We start from the raw sequence: 27,517 nt of genomic DNA on the forward strand, positions 1-27,517 counted from the left end.
TAAAAAAAAAGATGGGGGATTAAAAGGTTTGTACACAGTATGATCAATTAAAAAATAGATGGCTAGGAAAATTTCTGTTAGGACATATCCAACAATTTTAATAGTGCCACTGGGTTTCCTTTGTCCTTGTTAGCATTTATGTATTTTTCAAATAGAAAAAGTTATCAGAATTGGAATATAAATCTTTATATAATAGAGTCTCAAAAAATTTTAGATATATAAAGTGATTACACAGTAAAAATTCTTTACTCCTTATAATACTTGTTTCCAAATTTTTAATATGTATTACTTTTATAAGGAAATAGTAAATAGGTTCTACAAAAACTTGAATTAGTATAACTAGATGAAATTACCTTTTACCTTGAAAATTTTGAGAAGAAAACCATTCATACTATTCATGAATGAAAAGCCATCCATTCATTATTGCCCGTGTTGATGATGACTTCATTTGCCTAAAGTGTAGTACTAACCATATGTTAATAATGTTAGCCCAATTGTATAGCCAACTATTTTCTTCTGCATATGTCCAATACTGACTGAGCTGATTTCCAATGGGAAGGGACAACAAACCAAAGTAGTGCAATTCTTTATCACCTCCTCCCCTCTGAAAATTACAAGACAAAATTGCTACTTCCTTGACCTGATGACTAGTACCTAATGTAGCATCTGATAAAAATGTACTGATCAAGCAAATTTGCAAATCAGTAGCCAAATTATTTTGTTGTTTGTGGAGTTGTGTCAGAAAAAATGACAGTAATATTTCTGGAGCCAAAGAGGCCTTGTACAGTGAGGACAACTAGAAGCCACCCTGAGTATCGCTCTCCTGGTCTTTGCTTGAATGTGTACTCCATTAAAAAAATAAAGTGGTGTTATATTGTTTAATCTAACAGCATGGTCAATTCATATTCATGTTATACACACGATTCCCACTCTTGGAAAACTTAAAATATAAAATACAGCCCTGACCGGTGTGGCTCAGTTGGTTGGAGCACTGCCCTGTAAACAAAAAGGTCAGGGGTTCAAATCCTGGTCAGGGCACATGCCTGGGTTGTGGGCCAGGTCCCCAGTAGGGGACATGTGAGAGGCAACCATGCATTGATGTTTCTCTCCCTATCTCCCTCTCTAAAATTAAATAAATAAAATCTTTTAAAAAAATGACTTAGCAATTAGGAGTTCACAATATAAACTGTGGCAAAGCGCTCCTCCCCAGGTCTTTTTGAAGATCTGGCAGTATGAAATTAACCAGGACAAAGCTGAACCTAAAACAGAAAAAGGGCCGTGACTGTGAATCTAGAAGAGGAAAAAAATCTCAAGGTTTAGGGTTACAAGGAAGTGGTAAATTAGGATACGTTTGGAAGAATAGAATGTTTTATATTTGTCCTGCGCTATCCAAATTACATGAAATTTATTTATCTGAAGCTTACTTCCCTCTTATACTTTTCTCACATAAAAATATTTTCACTCATTAAAATAGCTCACTGTGTGGGCCCTACTTCTGGATCCCAGGGAGAGAGCATAATAGCTAAGGAGGGAAAAACTTGGAGTTTTGGGGGACAGTTTTCAAAAGATCTATTTCTCCTTGGTCGGCCAGGCAGGCGACACAAAGCTTCTACAGTCAGAAGGGTAGCACTGAGATGGGGAGTCTGCTACAGCGCCTGGCCAGGGGTGCAACATTCTCTTATTGCATCTTCTGTGGAAGGAATTATGAAATTCAGTCTCCAACTAAAGATAGAATGGACAAAGACAAGCCTCAATATTAACCTGTTAAAAGATTAAATATATATATGTCACTTTTACTCAACAGTAAGCTCTTGTGCAAAATGAGGGAAAATTCTTACTAGGACCTAAGTGGAAACTAGAAGCATTGATGCAAATTTTTCAATATAAAGTTATAGGGGAGTTGCATGCTATTACATTTAATCAGTGACTCCTAGAAACCTCCAATTCCTCCTTTATGCCAGTCATATGCCAGGTTGTATTGTCTTGGATAATAGTCTTAACTACAAATGCCATTTAACTTTTCTGAACACCATTGGCCTATTAATTCCAACTGCCTGATGTCATTAAGATATCCTCTTCAATGGCACATGTGGGTGTCAGACATGGATATTTTCAAGGTTGTCAGATCTCTGATACATGTACTTATTTTATAACCCCCTTCCCCTCTGTAGTCTTTAAGTAACTCTCACATTATAGGCTGTGAACATCACTGGAGAAATGTCCAAAGAAAGCAGGGACCTGATTTGGAATCCTAGTGCTTAACTACAAAGGAATGGCAATCCTATGCATGCTTAAGTCGTACATTAAAAAAAAAAAATAGGTGTGAGCCTTGGCAGCTATGGTTCAGTGGACTGAGCACGGGCCTGTGAACCAAAGTGTTGCCGGTTCCATTCCCCATCAGGGCACATGCCTGGGTTGCAGGCCAGGTCCCTAGTGGGGGGAACATGAGAGGCAACCATGCATTGATTTTCTCTCCCTCTCTTTATCCCTTCTTTCCCTCTCTCTGAAAAATAAAAAAAAATCTTAAAAATAAACAAATGGGTGTCATTCAATGATTATATATAAAAAGGCAACAAGTGTACCGAAAGATGCTCAGTATCTCTAATCATCAGAAAAATGTAAATCAGAACCACAGTGAGATGTTGCCACACCCGTGTTCACAGCAGCACTATTCACAATCGCTAAAAGGTAGAAGCAACCCAAGTATCCAGTGACGGATGAATAAACAAACAAAATGTGTTATATACACACAATGGAGTATTAGTCAACCTTAAAAAGGAGAAAAATCTGGAGAGCATTTGAGATCTTAATTCCCAGTATTGTCACTGTCACCAACCTGCCTGCTGAAGGGCTTTACTGGACCTGGATTAACACCGACTGAGCAGGTTGGAGATATCTTATCTGTCTTCCTATCCCAAGCGCCCGCCCGCCAAGCCTGTGATGAAGGAGGCTCTCCACAGCTCTGCTCAGCTGTATGAAGCTGAAGGGGCCCTGATCGGGGCTCAAGAAATCTGTTTAAGCAGGAAGGCAGGCAGCCCACGGTAAAATGACACTGGGCTGTGTGCAGGACACACATAAAGTGTGTACATGCTGCCCTGAGGAAGACACTTGTGCCAAGCGTACGGGTTTTCTTCCCTGGACCTGTATCAATGTCAACAGGCTGCCCTCCCGCATGATTTACTGTATTTTCTCTCCCTTATTTGAAAAAGCTGACTTCAGACGGGTAAATTATGGATTACAATAGAGCCCTGGCAACCACTGTAGAGGAAGTAACTTTCTTTTGTATTTCAGTGAATAACATTACTTTTGATGCTATTCCAAACTGAACACTTGATGTCTTGAGATACCAGATGACGAATAGCCAACGGTCAATCACTTTCATATACTTTTTGCAGAATGTTTTGAAACACCATTCTCACTTCCTATTCTCCTAATCTCTCAGCCTTCAGAGATTCAAGGCTACTCCTGATCTGGTGAGAGGTAAAGATTTTTTAAAAATTTTTTAAAATTGTTGTTCAAGTACGGTTTCTGTCTTTTTCCCCCATCCCAGCACCCCCTCCCCAGTGCTCCCCACCTCCCTCCCATTTCCAACCCCCTTAGGTTGTTGTCCACGTGTCCTTTATACTAGTTGGTGAGAAGTAAAGATTATAAGAGAAAAATATCATGTATTTTCTAAATGTTAGCACGTTTCCAAGTATCTTTGGCTTACACTACCTCAGGATGACAAGATCCATCTATCTATTATCTACTACTATGTTAAAATGAAAGGTTGGGTTGATTTTTTTTCTTTTGACTTAAAATCACTTTCTTTAAGCCTTTAATTTAAGCAATATCATGGTTCAGAAGTCACCATATGAATCACATCTTACCTTATATTTTATCAATAAGCAGCTCATCACCTAACCCTTTTTTCTATTCAGACAACTCTAAGACATCTTCTTGAAATTTATTCTAATCGTCTTGATTATTTAACATACTAAATATTCTAGTTTAGTGCTCACTTAGGCAGCATGTAATATATAATAAATATAATATTCTTGTTCATTTTTTTAAAGATTTTATTTATTTTTAGAGAGAGAAGAAGGGAGGGAGAAAGAGAGGGAGAGAAACATCAATGTGTAGTTGCCTCTCGCACACACCCCCAGCCAGGGTCCTGGCCTGCAATCCAGGCATGCGCCCTGACTGGGAACTGAACCACCAGCCTTGAGGTTCACAGGCCAGTGCTCAATCCACTGAGCCACATCAGCCAGGGCTCAAATTCTTTTTTACAAAACATCTATTTATGCATATTCTTTATTTCTATCTGTATACTTGACCTTTATGACACCAAAGAACTTCAAGTTTTATATATTCTTGGTCTTGAAATTTATCCAACTCTTGTTGAAAGCCTAAAATACAGCTGCTAGCTCTCTGATAACTCCCTCAAAAACATACATATATATAGATTAGCAAGACATTACTTACTTTCCAGAGACTGGATTGCCTCTCCCTTACGGTTTGTTTACATGGCTTTTGATTTTGAATTCTCATCATGTTTAACTGTTCTCAGCTACTCATTCAATCAAAAGTTAGGTTTAAAAAAATGGGTGGCTCTCTATAAGAATGAAAACATTAAGAACCTACATTTTTATGTGAAAAACAAAAAGCAAGCTACAGAAAAATACTTAAAGAATAAACCCACTTATCTTCCAAGGACATTATTAATACGTATCATCTTTACACATATGTAAAGACAAAGGTCTCAAAGACACACCAATGACTGGGGAAAGTGTAATTAGGGCTGGGGAAACTTACAGCTTTACTTTAGATCCTTCCATACTATTTAAAATTGTGAAACTATATTAATATAACTTTTAAACAATTCTTAAGCCTGTTTTATAAAATATTTGGACTATGATTACCTAACAGCATTTCTAGTACCTGGCATTGGGCCTGACACAGTGGGTATCAACAAATATTTTTTTAATGTAAAAACCAAGGTAAGTTTTCTTCAACAGGAAATATTCAAAGTTATTTTTCCTTTTCTAAAAGCTTGTTTAAACATTAAATGTCAATAAGCTTATGTGCCAATTACTTCAAAAGAAGTCACATCAATATATAAGCTTTAAACAACATCATATGCAAATAGTGTTGTTTAGGTTTACTAATTTTCATTCTCAACATACAACAGCATCTTTGTCAACATACAACAACCCAATAAATATGCCAAAGAGGAAAACTCATTTACAAACACCCACGAAGAAAGAACCAATTCCATCCCCCCTTCTCCAAGCAAGATCTTAAAGGGGGAGAAAGTACATATCTTATCATTTTATTTGTTATTATACCTCAATAAAATGGAATGAATGAATGAACGAATGAATGAAATAGGGAAAAATTACAAAAAGATTGAAGGAGTAAATCTTTACCCTTTTTCCCCTTCAAACTCCAATAGTCAGCTGTGTTTGGTTTCTGAAGTTACCAAATACAAGTAAATGTGAACAAAAAAGTTCATAAATAAAAATTAATGTTACAGAAGAAATTCCTTATCCTCTGTCAAAAGCAAAAGCAACATGAAATATTACAACATACAATGCATTTTCCTTAAAATCTGATTTCTACTTTACCCTACTGTAGACACTAATTGAAAAATGCAAAAGGAGGTGCTGTATAATATAAACAAATGAGAAAACACAACTAAAGCATCACAGAAAGGGCCTGGAAGTCATCACATTCCAAACAACAAGTATATTTGGCGCCTAGATCTTGATTCCCACATATCATCCTCCACTAAAAAGAACAAGGGCTGTTTGGAGAAGTAGTTGATTGTGGGGCCGGGGCAGGGAAAATACGTAACGGCAAGGAGCATGGAAGGAAGGGAGGGAGGGAGGGAGGGAGGGAGGGAGGGAGGGAGGAAGGAAGGAGGGAGGGAAGGAAGGAAGGGGATTCTGGGGAGGAGAGGGAGTTCTCGATAATAAATGATGGGGCAGGTCAAAAGCGTATGGGAGTCAACCTGAAAGGGCTCCCAATGTCCAATGCTGGAACAATTTCAGCAACAAAATAAATGACAGAATTAGATACCCTACATAATAAAATAAATGTCCATGAGTATGAACAGGAAGGAAGGGAGGTGTGTTTGGTTTCTGAAGTTATCAAATAAAGATAAATGTGAGCAAAAGATGTGAGGGAAGGACGGAGGGAAAGTGAAAGGACAATTTTCCCTCAGAGAAGAATTTTAGTTAATAAATGTAGAGGATTACGAAAACAGAAAATAAGCATTGCAATACCACAATAATAACTGTAGATAAGATCCACTGATGGATACTAAAATCAGTGGATGAAAGTATGAAAACAGGATATTTGCACAGTCCTGAAGTATATCCACTAGGAATATATATTAATTATAAAGGGAAAAAAATAGTAACTTTACAATGGAGAATCCGACATGCTCCATTTTAGCTAAACTAAGTGATCAAGGTTAGTATCACCCCTAAGGCATATTGCATTTTGCAGTATTCTTGCCAAAAATCTATAACCTCACTTTAATCATAAGAAATCAGAGAAGCCAAATTGAGAGATTCTGCAATATAGCTCACAGTACCCTGCAAGCCTTAAGGTCATGAAAGGCTGAAGAAATGTTACACATTAGACGAGACTGAGAAAACAACACAAAGCAGTTTTCTTAAAATTTTATTTTAAAGGATGGACAAAAAAAAAAAAAGGCTGGGGCATGTCAAAAGGGTCCAGGAGTCACCCTGAAAAGAGCTCCCAAAGTTCAGAGCTGGAAAAATTTAAGCAACAAATGTCAGATCCTAGGACATACAAAGGACAGCAGGGGGAAAACTCACAAATCCGAGCCTGTGGCTTAGCTAATGGCATCATACCAACATTAATTTCGTAGTTTGGGTAACCGTACAATGGATAGTTAACGTTGGTGGATGCTAGGTGATGGATAGACGGGAACTGCGCTACTTCTACAATTTTTCTGTAAGTCTAAAATATTCTAAACAAAACATTTTTTTAAAAACTGGGAGCTTTCACTGTTTTGAGAATTTAAAATTATGCATGCATTTTTATAAGAGAAAGCTTTAATTACAAAAGATACAGGAATAAGGTTCAACTACTATAGAGATTCAAGTTTGGGAAACCTAAAAAACAGGAACAACCATGAATGGAGGAGGAGGGAAAATTCTTCTGAACAAGAAGGCCCACTGGCTCTGTTCAGGCAGCTCCAGTTCGCATGCAAAGCACATCCCCCGAAGAATGCAGCACCCGGTGACTACTGGCTTTATACACCAGACCCTGCTAACCAGAGTTTCTCGCAGTAGTTCTACTAAAGTATTTCAAGTCACAGAGTTTTAAAAGGACTCTTTTTAAAATTTTTCACAAGTAGGTACCAATACGTTCCTTTTAGTTAAAATTGTTTTTCTTGGTTCTAAAAGTTACATTCTACTAACAACCCGGGAGGCTCTTTTGGAGCACATACACACATGCATATAGACACACTCATACACGTGTCTTCAGGCATGTGTGGGAACATATATGTGTATGTAAAACTGGATGAAATCTGTGAAATCATTGCCAAATTGATACCAACCGAGGTCTAGAAAAAGCAGAAACATTTTATGTGTAAGACATATGTCAGAATATTTTATCTCCCCACATATTTGGGCATAAAGGAGGGATATGTGAACTCTAAACTTATAAAGCAATAAAGAATTTACACAGCACTGCCAATGAAAGTACAATCCCTTTGGTAGGTGATTGGGCAATGTCTATCAAAATCTTAAATGCATATTTTTACCCAGTCATCTCACCTATGGGAATTATAAACGCAAGTATGAAATTACGCACACAGTTATCTACTGCAGCGTTGTGGGTTACAGCAAAGACTAGGAAAAACTAGGTGTGCCATCAATACAGCAGATTTCAGTGCGGTTGGGACACGTGATCCCCTCCAGCTGCCCTTCCTCTACCATTTACTCTGATGTATCACCTTCCTTCACACCCTTGTTTTAAATTTCTCTGCTGGATCCTTCTTCTAAGCCTACAAACAACCCAGCCTCTCCCACTCTCAGAGTACTTTTCCCTCCGCCCTGCCAACTCAAGTTACCCTTTCTCTCTCCCACCACTACAGCACCTTCCTTCAGTAATCTATACTTTTTATTTCCTTCTTTCATAATTCACATCCACTCTTGTTATTGACCCTGCAACTCAAACACACACCTACAGATTCAGTCCTTATCCCACTTGACTTCACACAGCTGACTCTGCTAACAACCCCTTACATTCTAACTCTATTGTCCTTGACTTTCAGGGGTGCTGTCCCTTGTGGCTTCACCTCCCTGCCATTACAACCCCCCGGAACCTGCCAATTCCCTTCTCTCTCCCTCTACATCGTCTGCCTCCTCTCCATTCTAGGCTGCCCCCATTCACACCCCAGGATTCTGCGTAAGGAAGCATTGGGCTTCTTCAGCCACTCGGACTGACACCCTATGCCTACGGGCCTTCCTTGGGGAGATCCTCATCACTGTGTTCAGGATCTGACACCCCTCCAAGCCAGGATGTCCCTCTGCAGGGATGTCCTTCCTACCACCAGGGCCCTGACCTCTACAGCAGGCCATTCCCCACATAGGTCCCCTCCTAACCTTGCTTGCATTTCGACACTCTCCCCAACCCCACCCTGTGAACACTTAATTTGCTTTGCCCTTCCTAGTTTCTTTACGACTGAAACGTGCCGAAATAACAGAGGAAGGGCAGCTAATGCAACACTACAGCACCTTAGTAATTACAGCTTTATAGTATGTCATGATGCCTAGGGGGTCAAGCTCTTCCTCTTCTTCAGGACTGTCATGAGTTATTCTTGGCCTTTTGTTCTCACATTCCTTTTTTATTTTCAGCTTGTTCATGAATATTAATTCAATGGAATGAACAGCACTACCTTAACATTTTTACCCATCCTAGCCTTAATTTTATAATACACTTTTAACAGTACAGTTTTGGTCATTTAACATAAGAAGCTCCGTAGGTGGCATCTACAGACGTGGAACTTGAGTGAGCCACACCAAGTAGAGAGGAGGGTTGAGCTTTAAAGCCTGGGAACTCAACATTAAGAGGTCCACAAGCAGCAATGGAGGAGCAGTGAAGCAAACAAGGGAGTGAGAAAGAGATATATCCTGGGAGCAGAGTAAAGAAAAAGCATTTCGCCCTGGCTGGTGTGGCTCAGTGGATTGAGCCCAGACTGTGAACCAAAGGGTCACTGGTTCAATTCCCAGTCAGGGCACATGCCTGTGCTGCGGGCCAGGTCCCCAGTAGGGGGTGTGCAAGAGGCGACCACACACTAATGTTTCTCTCCCTCTCTTTCCCCTTCCCTTCCTCTCTCTGTACAAATAAATAAATAAAATCTTTTTTTAAAAAAGAAAAAGCATTTCAAGAAGCAGAGGCATTCAAATGTGTCAAATGCTGCTACAGTGTAGGGCAAGGACTGATAATTTTCCATTAGATTCGGCAAGACAGATGTTCATTCTGGGGAACCCTGATGAAAGGTGACCCCCCCAAAAAGGGATGTCAGTACAACAGGTAGGACTGAAAGTCTCAGGAGTGGGGTGAAGTTAAAAAACTGTTCCTCAAACATGCCAGTCTGTCCCCACCTTAGAGCAGTTACAGGTGCTATTTGGTCATCCCGAAACACTCATTCCGCCAGACCTTTCCTCAGATGTGCACATCCCTCACCACCCTAAAATAAGCACCCCTCCCTACTAATTACTCTCTATCCCCTTATCCCGCTTTCTTTTAATAGTGCATAACAATACTTGAACTTGTGTTATTTCATTTATTTACTTGTTTGTTCATCTCCCCCACAATATGATAAATGAAGGAATAGTATGCAGAAGTACTTCTTTTTAAGGACAAGGTGGACATTTTTCTAGGTGCATTATTCCTGGCAGATTTTCCAGTATCCAAAGATGCAACCTTACTGACTAGCAACCTCCTACGATGAGAAACTTACGATGCAGCAACAAAGAAGGTCCATGACTTTGCCACCACTAGCAAATCCCCCTGACTGCCATTCTCCACCACAAAGTTTCTTCCTTTCCTCGGTTATAACCCATCATGAGGTTTTCTCACAGAACATTTTCATCTTAACCTGAATTCACAGAAAATATTGTGCTAGTAAAATTAATGTTAATTATAATTCTCACTTTCAAGTTTTTCCATAATAAAGGCAAAGCATGCTCTAAATATAGCCAGTCATTCCTAAAGTTCTCAAATAAAAGATGTAAGCTACTTTACATCAGAGACAGTCTGGTCCGTGGTCCAGTCCCTGTCATGCACAGAAACTGAGACCAGGGGTACACGTGATGCAGTCCACAAGTAACTCCAAATGGACCCCCAGCCTTTCACAAAGTTAGACAAAGACATCTGGTCAATAGCAAGGCCTTGGGTAAATAATATAACATGTCCTAATGATTAGACCGACTTTACAAATTAGACTTTTGACACTTTATAATGTCAAACTCTGTTCCTGGAAATCCTATCTGCTGAGCCTTTATCTTTATCTCATTTACTGGCTCCAAGTTCGGAGTAGAGTGAGACAGGATTTTATTTTAAAACTTCTCTAGGGAGGACATGCTTTAGTATCTCTGGGAGGACACACACACAAAACCACTCATGATTAAGTCCATATTAATAGTCTGCTAATCAGTTTATAAACTGCCAGTCAAGTTCTGTCACATCCTGTCACTGGATTAAAGAACAAGAGAATTACAATACTCTTCTCTTAAGGTGAGTTGTGTATAGTAATTAAAATACTGTTAGCCTGGCTGGTATGGCTCAGTGGATTGAGCACTGGCCTATGAACTGAAGGGTTGCTGGTTCAATTCCCAGTCAGGGCACATGCCTGAGTTGTGGGCCAAGTCCCCAGTAGGGGGGGCATGTGAGAGGCAACTACATATTGATGTTTCTCTCCCTCTCTTTCTCCCTCCCTTCCCCTCTCTCTGGAAATGAATAAAATCTTTTTAAAAATACATAAATAAATAAAAATAAAATAAAATACTGTTACCATATGGTATACATTTTTGATGTACTAAAAGTATCCCTCCTACTTAATTTTGTTTAGAGAAAGGGACACAGCAAGTGGGCAACTGAGGGATGCTGTTTTAGAAGCTCTGTCAAACCCACGGACAAGCTAAAAAGCCAGTGTGGCTGTAGCAGTACAGAAAGAGAGCGTTTCCGGTGGCATCACTGTAGACTGAGACTGGGCAGCTACCTGATTGGCTTCTAATAAAATGAGCAACAGCAAAAGAGAAGGGAAAAAAGGTGAGGTCAGTCCCACCGTTAAAAATAGTCTTCAGGAGAAGGAAAGCTACCAAGTATTGACTGACTGCTTAGTTCTCCGAGTGCATTTCAGAGGTCAACGGAAGGTACCTCCACCTTCTAGAGCTGGGAAACAGACCATTTAAAATCCTGGAAAAGTCTTCCTGACATCTAAAACAAATCATTCAACATATTCTGAGGGGCCACTGTGGGCCCCTCAGGGGCTAATACAGCAGGTAAACAAACTGCATGGATCGCATGTTCTTAGTGGAGAGAAACAAAGTCAGTAAGTAAATAATTTAGTATTTTAGAAGTATTCTAAAAGCTATCTTCAAATACTTAGACTATGATGAGTACTTTGGAGAAAAAAGAGAGCAGGAAATGGAATTAAGATGTAAATAACTCATTTGTATTCACTGTAGGCAGCCTGTTTGCTTTATGACAGAGTAGATTTTATAATGTAACAAGGTTCTTTTATAATTAACATTCCTTTTCTAAATATATAAGTATTCCACTATAAGACATAGAATGCAACCTTAATATATTTAAAAAACTAATTATTAGTATGTCTCCATTCCTACAGTACTTTATATATTATACTATATGATATATATTATACATATATCATATTTATAACTTATCTGATGATAAGCTCTTGGTCAAGAATATACTCTATGATGAAGTAACACCAGGACCTTTTTTTTTAATGTATTTATTTTTAGAAAGAGGGGAGGGAAAGGGAAAGAGAGAGAGAGAAACATCAGTGTGTAGTTGCCTCTCACATGCCCCCCACTGGGGACCTGGCCTGCAACCCAGGCATGTGCCCTGACTGGGAATCAAACCAGTGACCCTTTGGTTCAGAGGCATGCACTCAATCCACTGAGCTGCACCAGCCAGGGCAATACCAGGACTTTCTAGTGAAACAGAATGAAATTTTGGATATTGCTTTATGAAAGGTTTTGAGGAAGGAACCAATTATTTAAAAGTGAAGTTCTACTGAATTGTAAAGCTTTAGAACAGAGAACCAGGGATTTCAGGCGGCAGTAATTTTCAATTCTAAAAAACATAATTAGGTTCACTGGTCTCCCTGACCTAAATTCATATACATAGCCTAAAATCAAATAGAAATTTTGGTCATTAGTATCATTAACTTGAAAATGAATAGTAAAAACTGAAACTCTTCGGGACGAGCTCCTTAAAAAGAAAAGAAAGTTTTACCAACTAAAATGTACCCAAACTATTTCATTTTTATTATGTTTTGATTGTCTAGTACTTCAATTTGGATTAAAAAGCCTTACAAAATACAAATTGGACATTCCAGCAAAATAAAGTTTACCTTCAGGCTGGTATGGGACCGTGGCTGACTTAACTCCTGAAATTTCCATTGTTCTGACCCAGGGGTCTCTCCACCCTTCTTTGTGTCAGGAGTGAGCAATCCATCTCCAACGGGTAACGGGAAAATCCCCAGTGATATGGGGCGTTCTTTTCTGTACAAAGAGGGGAGAGAAAAAATTAAGCACTTATTCATTTTTAATTCTTTATTCATTATGACTATAAGTGATAAACCTGGGCTGTTAAGACTTTAGAATCATTACTTTTATTTTATTTTATTTTTTTTAAAGATTTTATTTATTTATCTTAGAGGGAAAGGGAAGGGGTGGGGGAGAGAGAGAGAGAGAGAAGTATCAATGTATGGTTGCCTCTTGTGTGTCCCCTGCCAGGAACCGGGAACTGGCCTGCAACCCAGGCATGTGCCCTGACTGGGAATCGAACCGCAATTGTGTGGTTCGCAGGCCCGCGCTCAATCCACTGAGCTACGGCAGGAATCATTACTTTTAAATAATACTGTCAGCCTATCTGAACTAGTAGACTTACCAAAGAGAAGGTACAGGTTCTTAGAAGTTTAAATCAGCCAGAAGAAATCAACTAAGAAAAGTAGTAAGAAATGATTAAGAAATGTTACAAACTACCGATGAGTTCCTTGCCCAGAAAGTGGTCTGTAGTCTGCTTTCACAGAGAGAATACCTGCTCAGTTTTCACTGAGGCTTCAGTCAGCCCCAGGGTAACTTGCAACCTACTCCTGTGGAAGTGACCTGACCTCCGCTTCTAGATTTCCAAGTCCTCACACTGACTCCTGGAGGTTTGCTCAACCTTCTTCAGGGTATGCCTTTTCTGCCTAAAGGTAAATGAACATATGATCTAAACCAGGGTAGCTGATTAAATTGTAAAAAGAGCTCAAAAGACTATTATCCCCTGAAGCAAGAAAGCTGTATTTTTCTGCAGAACCCATGTATGAGTTCCTTTCAATCACAGTACATATGAGAAAACCATTGTCAGGTTTTCCAAACAAGGAGGCCAAAAAGTCTATGAAAGACTGTAGTTTCCATTGCTTTGTGGGAGATTTCAATGAACAAGAGTTACAATTTTAATAATAATAGAATTGCAACAAGAAACTCGACCTTTGCTGATGCATAGAAGATTCCAAATCTAAGGGATCTGAGAGTATGGAAGCAAGCCTACCACAAGGTCGTCCTAGGTCATTAACTCAAAAGTGTGGAAACTGGCAAGACAGGGGACACTAAAGGTTTAGGGCAGTAAATTCGACCTTTACTGGTAGCAATTTAAGTTTGAATAGAAACACTGAGGTTATAAATAAAAGTGGCATATTCATTTTTGCTAAATATGTATTTTATTTTGTAAACTCATTTTTATATCAAGAACTTAAGCCACTTTTGAAATGTGCCCTCTTTTAACACAAAGGGCTTGCTCCTCCATTAACTCTAATGACAATCAGAAAGGACTGTAAAACTGCCAGAACACTTTAAGATTAGCTGAAGCGAAGGGTCAAGAGACTGCATTTTATTAAAGTTGTATGCACAAGAAAATGAAACAGGACTTGATCGGTTAGAGTTAATTATTCATCATTTCTTCACACTTGGGTTACTTTTCCTACTTGATTTGGGAAAAAAATTTGAATGCAGGTAGGCAGTATAATAAAAGGCTAGATTTTAATACTAAATCCAAGTCTGTGAGGATGAGCTGCTAAAACCACCAAATGACAAAAATTAAGCTATCCTGTTTATTTATACTGGTTATTCCCAAATGCTGGTTCAGCAATAAAGTTTTCACAATTTCATGGCAAAGAGATGCATTACATATCGTATGATTACTGGAAAATATAGTACATATTTTACACATATACATTTCCATATGTCATGGAATCTGTTCTTTCTTGAGAATGACCCTTCTCTGTATCTTCTCTGCTTCTTTCATTTTAAAATGCTCTTTCTTTCATCAAATTATAATTTCATCAAAACACAGCAATTGGGAAGTGTTTTGTTTTGCTTTCCATACTTGGCAAAATAAAAAAGTTGTTGACCTGATGTTTATCCCTTATGTTTGGGGGAACATATTGTGGGAACTGAAAATGTTAATGACATAAGCAAAAGAGTGACCAGGAACTGAATAGATGGAGTTCAATGGAAAGCTCTCTAACCCAACATAAAAAGACAACCAGGAAGACATTACCAACTTCATGTGACTCCATCACACTACTAATAAAATCAACATACAGGCCAGTCATGAGACTTATCTTCTATATGGATGATAACCATTCATTTTTACACGTGTCAAACACTGAGAAAGTGTAAAACTAATGGGGGAAAGAGAGGGTCCACTACTGTGGATCTAAGTTTTACTTTCCTACTATGGTTAATTACAAGAATTGTTCATACCTCTTTTTCTTGCTTTTATTAATCATTCAGATACTGCTCTACAGGGAGGGAATTTTCTTTGGCCACTGGCACTTAGGGTTACATTGTTTCAACTCCTAAAAATCATCTTACTACATACATCCCTTACCTCGTCCTTTTACTGATAAATTATATAAGAGTTAGGGGGAGGGAGAAGGACATGTAATTATGCAAGCCAGTTGGAATCCTACTTTTGAAAAGAAAGCCCAAAATATGACCATTAGTTTTACACTATGTTGGCATGCACGTTTAGTATGCTATGTAGTCAATGTTTCAGTAAAATTCACAGAAGAAACCAAAGAATGGGATAAATGGAAAAATATGAAGTGGCAGATTTAAATCTCAGATGTTTCAGTGCAATTACTGTCTAAAAACAAAATTATCATCAACTATCAGAATCCTTGTAGTATTCTTTTTAAAATGGCCTTAGTTCCATACATCCATTTTTTAGTTGTTCACTGAAATGTTACCTTACATGCATAAATAATTTCATGAATATGTTTTGGCTTTATTAACATTTAAAGTAAACAATCATATATATGGCAGTAAAAAAATTACACGTGTTCAATACCATATGGCAAGCACTGAAATGGATAACATATATATGATCTCATTAATCTCCATAAAGACACAGGGATTTTTGTCTTGGTCTTCAAATTAGGAAAAGCGATGCTCAGAGACTTTAGACACTGGTAATCAGCAGACAGGGTTCAAAGTCAGACCTGTTTGACTCCAAGGCCTATACACTTTCCTTGGAACTACCTACTTCTTGACAGTTTAATTTTAATTTTGAAGATTTTGATATCTTTATTCAAATTAACAGCAACTTCCGTGTCAAGGAACTTACTGCATTTAATCATCAGCTGTTTGATCAGTACAGTGGCTGGAGCTAAAACAGTTCTGCCAAAAAGGGGGTTACACCTAAGTAACTATGAGAACTACCTACTCGTTTAGTTTACTGCGTATCTTGTAACTGATTAGGTACAAAATGATCGTGTGACTTGATTTTTAAAACTGCCCAATGGGGTGAGAACCTCCGAGGAGGAAACTCAGACACAGAGGAGCAAGCAATTTGCCACAGGCCTCACGGCTAACACGTCTGTGGCAGAACACGTGCACCCAGGCAGCCCAGCTGCAGAGCCTCTCACCTGCTTCAAATTAGTCTTATTTTTAATATTCTATGTATTCTTGAGTTAAGGTATATTTAATTTCCTAAAAGCTTATATATACATACACACATATACAAATCTTTCATGTACTGAAATATACACAAGTAATAAGATCGCTCCTCATTTTTATAAAACCACGAGAGGAAATGACCAAGGTATTTAGTTCTAGACCATAAAATTTAATTTCTGGGCCTTAAACTAATGTTGAATATGAACTGACCTGTGAATTAAAAAGAACAGATTGAAGAAATTTACTACCTTAATTCCTCTTAATTTATCTAAACCCACAATTAGAAGTATTTTAAGTAAACATTTAAATAAAAAAAGCTATACACTATGAACCTTCATTTAAAACCATGTGCAAAGCAGAAAGCTGAACAAATCAGAGTTTAGTTTGATGAGTTAGAAACAAAAGAAATCCAAACCTTAAACCTCTAAAATGTAGGAGATGGTTCCTACAGGGTACAAGTAAAGTGAACGGCAGAAAAGCTAGAGATTAATGACCACCCCCACAAGCAGGCATGAATGTCTGTCACCCAAGTCTACAAAGAAAGGGCAACATCTGACTAAACAATAGTGAATAGGCTTTGTAAAGCTTTCACAACTTTGATGTGTAAATAATGGAGGAAAAATGCATTCCTTGCCCTAAAAGGTTTAAATTCTTTCACTTTAAAATATAATTTAAGAGAAAAATTAGTTCCCATGAGCTATCAAAAATTGCAAAAATAATGACTGAACTGCTAACAGTCAAAGGATAATTGGAACAAAATAAACACCTCCAGCTTTTGTCTAATCAACTCTATGTCCCAGAGTAAAAGATATTTGCCCCTAAAAGCTTCTATGCTAAACCAGAGGTTGTATGAACTTGGACCTGGCACTCTACTTCTGCTCGCCCCTCACTCTTTCAACACTCTGCTTAAAACAAGACCACACCGACCTTGTACTTGTAGGTAAGTACATTATGAAAACCCTTTTCTGAAGTCCACGGTTTCCAAACATAAAGCAGCATCCCTAAATGCTGGTCTACAAATGAATACAAATAAAAATAGAAACCCTAGCTTCAGGCCATTTTCCATTGTTTCAATCTGCAACAGAAATGGTTACAAAGCAGATGCCTGAAGCTTGAGAAAAACCCACTAAACGGGCTGCTAAGAGAGACTGGAGTACCTGAGTATCCTTGGTAGGTTCTGCGTCAGAGCTGGCACACCGGTAGAGATAGAAAAGTGCACAAGCAGCAATACAGAGAGAGATACTAGGATAGCAGAATTAATGACCACCGCCCCGCCAACAAAGCCAAACACAAACAGCAGCATGCATCCAGGACTCATGGCGCTGTGCTGGCATGGTGAACCGCCCGAACCAGGAGGCCTACACGGGGGCCAAAGGGGTATCTTTGTAGTAAGGATCTGTCATTCAGCTGCTGCCACGAAAACAATGCCATCAGCAGCAGCTTTCCACTCCGTCCTGCAGCAGCTCCGAAGCGATGACGTCACCCCGCTCTCCCCACCTCATAACCATAGAGCTGCTGCCCCTAGCATTTATGCAGCAATCCTGAGCGACAGGCAGCCTATTAACTATGTTCCTCTCCACTAAGAGTCCTGGCTTAGCTCATTGGCTACAATGCTTGGAGATCTACATAATTTATTCACACTCCTACATCAAACAGAAGTCTCACTAACCCTTTCAACTATGCCTCGCAGTAACAAAAAGGACTTTAACCAGGAGAATTGAAAATGTTCGGCGTTCCTAAAAATCAGAAAAATTTAAACCTACTGTAATCTCTATTACTAGAAAGCAATCAAATACACCAATGTGCTGTTTATATGACATGGCTCACAATTTACCTTTGAAATGGTGAAAGTTGTTCCTATTTTTCTACGCTATTCTTTCCTACAGCATTCCAACCACAGTAGGGAGCTTTTGAATCAGCCTAGCTATTGTTCCAGGATTAAAGAAACAGAAACAGAAATAGATTATTCATTTCTCTTTTTTCTCAAGGCAAACATAAAACACAGCTTACCTAATTCTACTATGTGCAGTAGACTCTAGTTGATCACTCCCTGAGAGCTGATGAAGTTTTGTCCTTTCTAAGTGTTCCATATAATTATGGATCATCTGTTTTGAAGAAAAAAAATACACAAAAATTTAAGACTAATACCTGGAATAAAAAACATGGAATTTTAACAAGGAAAACATTTCTGCATTAATTTCTTATTTAACAGATTACCCACAGCTCCATTTAAAAGATTGTTAGGCCCTGGCTGGGTAGCCCAGTTGGTTAGAGTACCGTCTCAGTACACCAAGGCTGCAGGTTCGATCCTCAGTCAGGGCACATATAAGAATCAACAATGAATGCATAAATGGAACAACAAATCAATGTCTGTCTCTCTTTCTCCTTCCCTCCCTCCCTCTTTCCTCTTGCCGCTCTAAAAAACAATAAATCAATTTTTAAAATAATTTTTTAAAAGAATGTCAGAATAAAAAAATTTTGAAGGGGAGGGCTGGGGGAGGTAGAAGACGGCAAAGGAGGGATAAACGGGGACAGAAAGAGACTTTACTTTGGGTGATGGATGCACAATGCAGTGTGCACATGTTTCGTTGAACTGTACACTTGAAATCTGTACGGTTTTATTAACCAATGTTACCCTAATAAACTCAATTAAAAATAATTTTAGTGGCAAAGAAATGTGCAAATGCTTACATTTAAGGATGGTGGTGTCCATAAAAGTAGGCAACATGCTGCTTAGCATAGCAAAAAACCTTTTTTACACTGTGATACTATTAAATGATATGATTTTGACATAATACAAATTAGGACACAGACACTTGGGAAGTGATCATAGAATTAGTTAAAATAAATAAGAGAGGGCATCTGAGAAGTTCATTCAGTGAAATGGGAAACAACAAAGAAATTAACATGAAACTTGAGAAGAAAATGACAAGGAGAAAAATCTAAGATGTCCTCAGAAGAGCTTTCAGCTGTGAAAGTTTTTTAACAAAACCATACCTTTATGTGGTGATCTTTTCTACTTTACAAAGGGTTCACAGAGTAAAGATCACCTTCAAGTTAATTAATTTAATTAAATGCCAAGATGTTCACTTATTATTTCTATTTAGTTGAAAGAATGCTAATACATTTTCTCCTTTGCTAAATTACTGGTATCATTACTTAATCTAATTATCTATATAGGAGCACATTAAAACAAATAAAAAACCAGGGCACTGTGACTTTGTGTCTTGGGTAGATGAGTTAATATGAAAGTGAAAACTTCCAGGTTACTAAGTATATAAACTGCCAAGAGATTCTACAGCCCTATTGATATTCTCAATAATCTGTAGTTCCACTATTAAGAAACTTAAATCTGACATTAAAATATATAAAATGCGGTAAGTTTCAATTATAAAATAAAAAAGCCTTTGCTAGATATTAACATGATATGAATAATAAAAAGTAAATAAAAAAACAACAAAAGTAGGGAAGGGGACAAGGTGGAAAAGACGGGGAAGGGTCCAATCAATGAACAGGCATAAATGACCCATGGGCATGGACAGCAGGGTGGGGGACTGACTGGGGGGGGGGGCAGTGGGGAAAAGTGGAACAACTGTAATATAACAACAATTTTTTAAAAAATAGCAAAAGGTATGTTATCAATATAAGAAATACAGATATTAAGAGTAGGCAAACAGAAAGTCAGTATTTTGGGGGGGAATATTCCGAGTTCTTAAAACTGTTGCATATCTCTGGAAGTTTCTAAACTTTAGCTGTATGAAGATGGGTTTCAATATTAATAATTTAAATATTCATTGTAGGGTGTTAAAAAGATAACTATTGAAAGAAAAAATTTTAAACAAAATTAAATATATTTTTAAAGGTTTTATTTATTTATTTATCTTTAGAGGGGAAGTAGAGAGGGAGAGAAACATCAATGTATGGTTGCCTTCCCTGCGTCCCCTGCTGGGAGTTGGCCTGCAGGGAACTGGCCTGCAACCCAGGCATGTGCCCTGACTGGAAATCGAACCGCGATCCTCTGGTTTGCAGGCCCGCGCTCAATCCACTGAGCTACACCAGCCAGGGCCAAAATTAAACATTTTTTTAAAGTACGCTTTTGTTGTGAGTATTTTAGTTGGCACTCATGTACAATCATGAAATGTGTAAACCAATCTGCAAGTTATTAACAAATAAACATAATGCTGAACTCTGATGCATGAATTAAGATGAGTAATTCCATCAAATCACATATTTTTTAAAGTACTGTAATTTTTAAAAATTTTTATAATCATATTCTTTTTTAAGATTTTATTTATATTTAGAGAGAGAGGAAAGGAAGGAGAGAAACATCAATGTATGGTTGCCTTTTGTGTGCCCCCAAGTGGGGACTTGGCCTGCAACCCAGGCATGTGCCCTGACTGGGAATCGAACCAGTGACACTTTGGTTAACAGCCCGCGCTCAATCCACTGAGCTATGCCAGCCAGGGCTTAAAAATACTGTAGTTTTTTTAAAGAGAGGGAAAGGGAGGGTGAAGGAACTTGGCCTATAACCCAGTCATGCACCCCAACTCAGAATCGAACTGTTGACTCCTTAGTTCACAGGCCAGCACTCACTCCACTGAGCCACACCAGCCAGGGCTCAAACATTTTAAAATCAATAATTAATCAGGTTTGTTCCCCACTTAAGACTAGTCCAAACAAGAAATGTACAAGGCAAAGAAAAATGAATACAGAATCACATGAATATAGTATGTGAAAATATTTTTCAACCTTAAAATTTATGTATACACTTATTTTAAATGTGCAGATTTTCTCTTTAATAAGCTTTACAAAAAATACAGTTTGTCTTTGTGTCAGCAAGCCAGACGTAACAAGCTGTTTTCTTCTTGTTGTCAGGAAGAACTCTAAGAAAAAATATTTATTTTTAAAAAAATTATTTATTTTTAGAGAGGGAGAGAGGGAGAGAGGAAGAGAAACATCAATGTGTGGCTGCCTTGTACCTGCCCCACACCGGGGGACCTGGCCAGCAACCCAGGCATGTGTCCTGACTGGGAATCGCGAATGTAACAACAACCCTTTGGTTCCCAGGCCTGCACTCAATCCACTGAGCCACACCTCCAGGGCTAAGGAAAAATATTCAAATGAGACTAATATAACAAAATGATATTTGGGCCAAATATCAAGTTATATCTTCAAAAGGTTTTAGAAAACCTAAGTGGAATCCTTTTATACTGCATGATAATCATATAAAGTTGGCCAGTTCCAATGGAATAATCTAAATTTCGTTAAGCAATTCAGATGAACAGAAACCTCCCTCAGATTGCTTTTATAGTAATCTATTTATTTAATATAGCAGAAAAAGAATTATAAATAAAACACAAAGAGAGAATCAGTTTTACCCCAAAAGAGTTGATCTACAGATTGACTCTTGTCTTAAACAATTAAATTTAGAAAGTTTTTAATTTAGAAAATGTTGAATCCTAAACCTCCAAATGACTGACCCCAATTCAGACATGGTAGTCTACCATTCCAAAACGGTCTAGCTAGTGAAATGGGTTCCAACCCAACTACACTGGAATTTAACAGGAGAGAATAACAACAAAGCAGCAGCCTACATTTATTGAGCACCAACTACAAGTCAACCAGTGCATTTACAGCCATTGCTTCATTTAAACCTCACAACAATATCAGAATTTTAGGGGACTCGAGTTTAAGGAGGTTAAAATAATTTGTCCTGTTTGACCAGCTAGTTAATAATCAACTATGTTCTGTCATCAGCTGGTTGGCTTTGGGGCCAGAACTCAGGCCCCTCTGACTCAGTCAACTGAGCAGGTAAGCCTTATAGGACTCACGGTGTATCTGACCTTTTAGTTAGTTCTCTAGGCAGACAGTAAGCCCATTGTCTTTTATTCCTCACACCCACAAGAAAACCCCACACCCTTAAGCATTTCCTGACGTCTGAAATAAAATATGCACTAATTCTATAAATGCACAAAAGAGCAGAAAACATAAATTGGACCAAAAAATAAATTTTAATTACAGGGCTTCACAATGTAGCTCTGGTCTTTGAAAATCACAGGTGGGAGGCAGGGTCAGTGCTGCCAGACAGAAGAGAAAGAGAAGAGAGTAAAGTGGAAGACGCGTTAGATAATCCATACTTGGGTCCACCAGCCTCATCCCTCCTGATCTCAGCACTGCAGTTCTTCTTTTTTTTTAGATTTTATTTATTTATCTTTAGAGAGGAAGGGAAGGAGAGGAGAGAAGTATCAATGTACGGTTGCCTCTTGTGAGTCCCCTGCCGGGAACTGACCTGCAACCCAGGCATGTGCCCTGACTGGGAACTGAACCGCGATCGTGTGGTTCACAGGCCAGCGCTTAATCCACTGAGCTACGCCAGCCAGGGCGGAACTGCAGTTCTTAAGTTTCTTGGGTATACACATCTATTCACACATGGTCAGATGTCAAGTCAGCAACCAAGAGCTAGAGTCATAAAGAAGGACTGCAAGCATACCATCTGAAAAGCCCCAACTCCCCTCCCTCCCAGAGAAATGTTCTCATTAGAGGTTGACTGTCAGCTTTGACTAAAACTAACAAGAAAGGCAATAGTGAGGTTTTGAAGACAGTAACATGGATCCCTTTAATTGTGTTGAACTTAAATCTTTCCACATGCAGTCCAACAATCAAACATCTGCATCCAGAGTCACTCTTCTTAAAGCCGCTGGGATGCTGCAAAGCAAAAGGGCACAGAACAATTTCCAGTACATTTAACACCCCTGTGTTCCACAACCTAAAAGCGTTTCTGAAAATTCAGACGATGGATTCAGACAGACCTAGATTCAAATCTAGTCACACACTAGCATTGGGACAAATCATGAAATACTGTTCATGATTTGTTCAGAAACAAATATGTAAAGTGGGTTTCATACTGTTCAGAAACTTCAATATGTAAAGTGGGTTTGATCGGAGGATAAAATGAGAATGCACTGTAATATTCCCTGATGTAAGACCAAGGGTTCGAGTTTTCAGGAATTAATATTAAGAGTATGTGCACATGTGGCCAAGTGTCTCACAATTACTTGGTGTTTATTACTTCTTCAACTTCCCTCTTCTTTAAGCATGTTTTTTAAAGCAATTTCAGTGATGTGTATAAAATTTTGGATTTGATTAGAGAACAGTTATTCATGTTACAAAAATAGCCATAGATTTTCCCTAAGCAGCAAACAATGTGTTGGATATAAATGCTATGGAAACATTTTTAAAAGCTTTCTTTAGTTTGTAATAATCATGAAAAAAATGAAGGTTAACTCCTTCAGACTTCCTTTCCCTGAAGGTTTCCAGAATTTACCTTTCAAGGACACCTGGGTCATTAGCACTGGAGAGCTATTTATAATTGCTAGTTGAATGAGATTTCTTGGACAGATGCACAAACACAGAAAAATGTAATCTCCAGTGGAACAAACCCACATAGCAAAGCAGTTCTACGGGTGTTACATAAACCTTCCTTGAGGCAGGGCAAAATAAAGGGAGCCGATCAGGGTGGAAGGTAGAAGCTGCTGGGACTGAGGGAGGGGACCTGATGAAAAGAGGGAACCAAATCAGCCTTGGCTACTGCACAGGCCTAGCTCTTGAACTGGTATTTAAGAGTTCTCCTGGGACCTTTTTTTCTTCCTGGAACTATCCTTCTGTGAAGAAATTGGACAGAAAAATTATTATATCTTTTTATTTCAAGGTGTCAGGTTATTTTTCTGCAGCAACATCACTTTTATTAAATAAATACGTGGCCCTGGCTGGTGTGGCTTAGTGAATTGAGTGCCGGCTTGCACACTGAAAGGTCACTGGTTCGATTCCCAGTCAGGGCACATGCCTGGGTTGCAGGCTAGGTCGCTGGTTGGGGGCATGTGAAAGGCAACCCATTTGAAGAATCTCTTGAACACAGAGGTTTCTCGCTCTCTGTTTCTCTCTGCCTTCCCATTTCACTAAAAATAAATAAATAAAATAAAAAGTAAAATAAAATGAGTATTGAGAACAACTATGAAATTTCAGTTTACGGTGAGTTTTCAAGAATGCATGCATTTTTTGCATACTTCAATTTAACACATCATACTTTAACAATCCTCAATTATTACAAAGGGTAGAATTTCAATGAAAAAAAAAGGATTACTCATCACTACCAATTATTTCTGGTACATACACATATTCCCCCAAACATATTTATAATTATAGCATTGGTAAGCGCTACTAGTAAACACTATGTACAAGGCATTGTTCAGCCACTGAAATGAGTGGTGTAAAAAGAACCAACAATAAGCCTTTACCAATCGTTGTTTTAACAGTCTTGATCTCTACCAGGTGCCATCTCATTAAAATGTGGGTATTTTCTATATGATGAAAGGCTTCTGGGAAGCTGTTCCTGTCTTCCCAGAGCTCTGCGGTCCCAGCCCTCGGTGGCCAGTCTTTCCCCTCTGCCACTGAATTTCAGTTCCGTGGCACTTCACACTTTGTGTGAGGCTATGTAATCTAAGATAGTGATATCAAACCTTTGTGTCAGAAAGAAATTCAAACCCCTCTCCAAGAACATTTTAAGTACATTATTCCAAAGCCAATAAAACTGAATGCAGTGGGTTTTATCTCCCTGAAAAGCAACAACACATGAGTTTCCACTACATGCAGGACAAGAGATCTCTCAAACCAGTGAAAGAAAAAACGGGAGCTGAAGACTGGAACCACCTGTATCATGGGAGAGATTGGACGAGGAAGGGAAAAAGAGAGGGACTCTCACTTTTTCCTTGTAACAGGTAGTGCCTGCATCTATGGAAAGTCTTTGTGTTTAACTATGTAGCTCCCAAGCTGATCATAACACAACAAAAACAATTTTCATAGTAAGGAGATATAAACAAAAGCAACAAATGAAAGGGAATCATAAAAAGGTTAAAAAACAACCCTCAAGTACATTTGCTAATTTACTTTGGATAGATTATGTACTGAGGTTATTAAATTAAAACACTGAAAAATATTAAAATTTTGGCTTTGTGACTTTACATATGTAAGTGCTATGATATAGTAGGAGGAGCTGTCCTATTAAAATACTGAAATTTCATGCAGAAAACCTGTTTTGGAGCCGATTTGATTTAACACATTATAATTTGTGTTTATATTGTTTGCTGTAATCTTAAGGCCAATAAGCCCTTTATCTGAATTATAAACGTAAAGAATCCTACACACAATTTACCAATCCATCCTCTATCGACTGTTACCAAGACAAATGAAACCAGTTCTCTCGTGTTGGCCCCGTGTACACTTTTGATTGTGCACACCTAAGTTTTTACTGGACCAGCCAAAGGAACAACCCCTGGAGGCACACTCACCATGAAATGAAAAGGCAATTCCAAATAAAAACGTTAAAAGCCAAGATTTGGTAATTAGGCAAATGCTACATGAAATTTCATGCTTTCTGAGAATTATTCTCAAGAATTATACTAGCTGATTTTCACAGAAAACTTAAGACACAATTCCTAAGGTTTTTTGTACTAGGTATCAGCACGGGAAGAATGACCCAAAAACCCACCTCGGTGTGTCTTTGATGTAATGCATTATATTCTTTCTTCAGTTCTGCTTCTCTTTCTTCAAGTCTGCTAACTGAAATTAAGATACATACACTTAATCAAAACAAAACATAAAAAATTTACTTGAAAATTTCATCTTAAAATCTTGGAATGGGTTAGCCATAATCCTTAGCAACTTTAGGACTTGGTGCTGCATATGAAATTCTTCACAAAGCTAGTAACCTCATTTTATCATCCCTAACAAATAAAACTTTCAGAGGGGAGATAAACTAGATTTAAAAAAATTTAACAGCAGATTGCGTCTCCTAACACACAGGTTTATCAGGTCATCCCCCTAAATAGGTTTTTTAAATGGTATAAAATCAACTCTTTCAAAAGCACTTTGCAAATCACCTCATATAAGTTTTAACCTGGGGTCAGGGCCCAAATCATTGATTTCTAACATTATTCAAGCTCTTTTTTTCCCTGCAGAGCGGTGCGTGAACGTGCCATTGCTTTTAAGCACTGAGATACTTTTTCTGCTTTGAGTCTTAATTGCAGGAACTCATCTCCTTTTATTTAGCTCCCTCTGCTGATGGAGTTTGTGAGGGGCACTGATTTGGGGAAGTGCTCATAGAGCACCACTCACTTTATGGTATCAAAAAAAAAAGTTTTATACTGCTCAGATAGGATTTCACAGGAAAGAATGGGAACACAGAGGACTGATTCTGAGAGAAGGTGGAGTTCAAGCAGGACCACGAAGAAACCACAGCACTCAAAATAGATGATGATGAGAGTGTCCCAGGCACTGTCACCACAGAGATGGGAACACAAATCCATGCTGCTGGCAGGGCAGAGAGGGGAGACTGGATGGCCTGGAGGAGCCCACACTGGCTGAGAAATAGTAAGAGGCAGTCTGCTGGGGAGAAATACAGCTGGTGCTAGAGTAGCCTGTCCAGATACTCATTTAAGTCTGTCGGAATGCCTGACATTAGTTAGAAACTCTCCCGGTGTACGGGTCAGTTACCTGCGAATATACAAGGCAGTGTGTAAGCGATAATCTGTGACTGTGTGAACACAGCAGATACGAAACAACACGTAGTGTGTGCTGCTTGCTAAGCTCACAATGGTTTATGCAGCTTTTCTTGCCCCCTTTGAGTATCTTGAAAATATGTTACTAATTAGGAAAACTGTAGCTGTGACTTCCAATTTGTTTCTAATCAAGCCTCTAATTTGGCTCATTAAATTTACACCAGTGAGTAAACACACACTACAGTCCCCAGGATGCACACTACTGTGCCAGGCAGGAATTCAGTACAGGTGCTCCTCATCCCGTGGCTGAGAATAAAAAGCAAACTGGTAATGCAGATGTGTTGTGATAACATGATATTCAAACTGTAAATTTTAGTGCTACTTCTCTGCTTTTTATATGAAAAGACTAAATCCAAGCAAATTGAGACATTTAGTAACAATTTCTACTATTTGTCAATCTGGTCTAAAAGCTTAATCCTAAAACTACTGGGTAAACCTTATCTATTTTTAATTGCACATATTCAAGATTTTCTTGGTATTATGCAACCAAAGAAAAACCTAGCAACTAAGGCTAAAATAAACCACGACTATTATCTATAACCTTCAATTTCAAATTTGTGTCCCACACTAAACCCTTGTTACTCTTGTCAGCTAATTTGATATGAATCAGTAAAATAAATTTATATTCCCATCACTACCACTACTAACAGCTGACACTATTAATACTTATTATGTACC

At 38.4% G+C, this 27,517-nt stretch overlaps 1 protein-coding gene across 9 annotated transcripts in view; it reads right to left on the bottom strand.

The window, feature by feature from the left end:
* The window catches only part of SPAG9 (sperm associated antigen 9), a 119,437-nt gene that overhangs the window by 46,702 nt on the left and 45,218 nt on the right, over positions 1–27,517 (bottom strand). For 5 of the 9 annotated variants that reach the window (XM_037056872.1, XM_037056874.1, XM_037056871.1 and 2 more), the window contains exons 3-5: positions 25,771–25,841; positions 18,237–18,331; positions 12,632–12,782 (exon numbers count right to left, since the gene is read on the bottom strand). In XM_037056872.1, the coding sequence (XP_036912767.1) occupies positions 12,632–12,782; positions 18,237–18,331; positions 25,771–25,841 (317 nt within the window). Of the gene's footprint in view, positions 1–12,631; positions 12,783–17,383; positions 17,862–18,236; positions 18,332–25,770; positions 25,842–27,517 lie in introns of those variants that run through there. The other 4 variants (XM_037056879.1, XM_037056877.1, XM_037056878.1 and 1 more) reach the window with 2 other exon arrangements.

Source organism: Sturnira hondurensis, unplaced genomic scaffold, assembly GCF_014824575.4.
Source record: "Sturnira hondurensis isolate 20B ecotype Veracruz unplaced genomic scaffold, ASM1482457v3 Scaffold0009182, whole genome shotgun sequence".
Lineage (NCBI taxonomy): Eukaryota > Metazoa > Chordata > Mammalia > Chiroptera > Phyllostomidae > Sturnira > Sturnira hondurensis.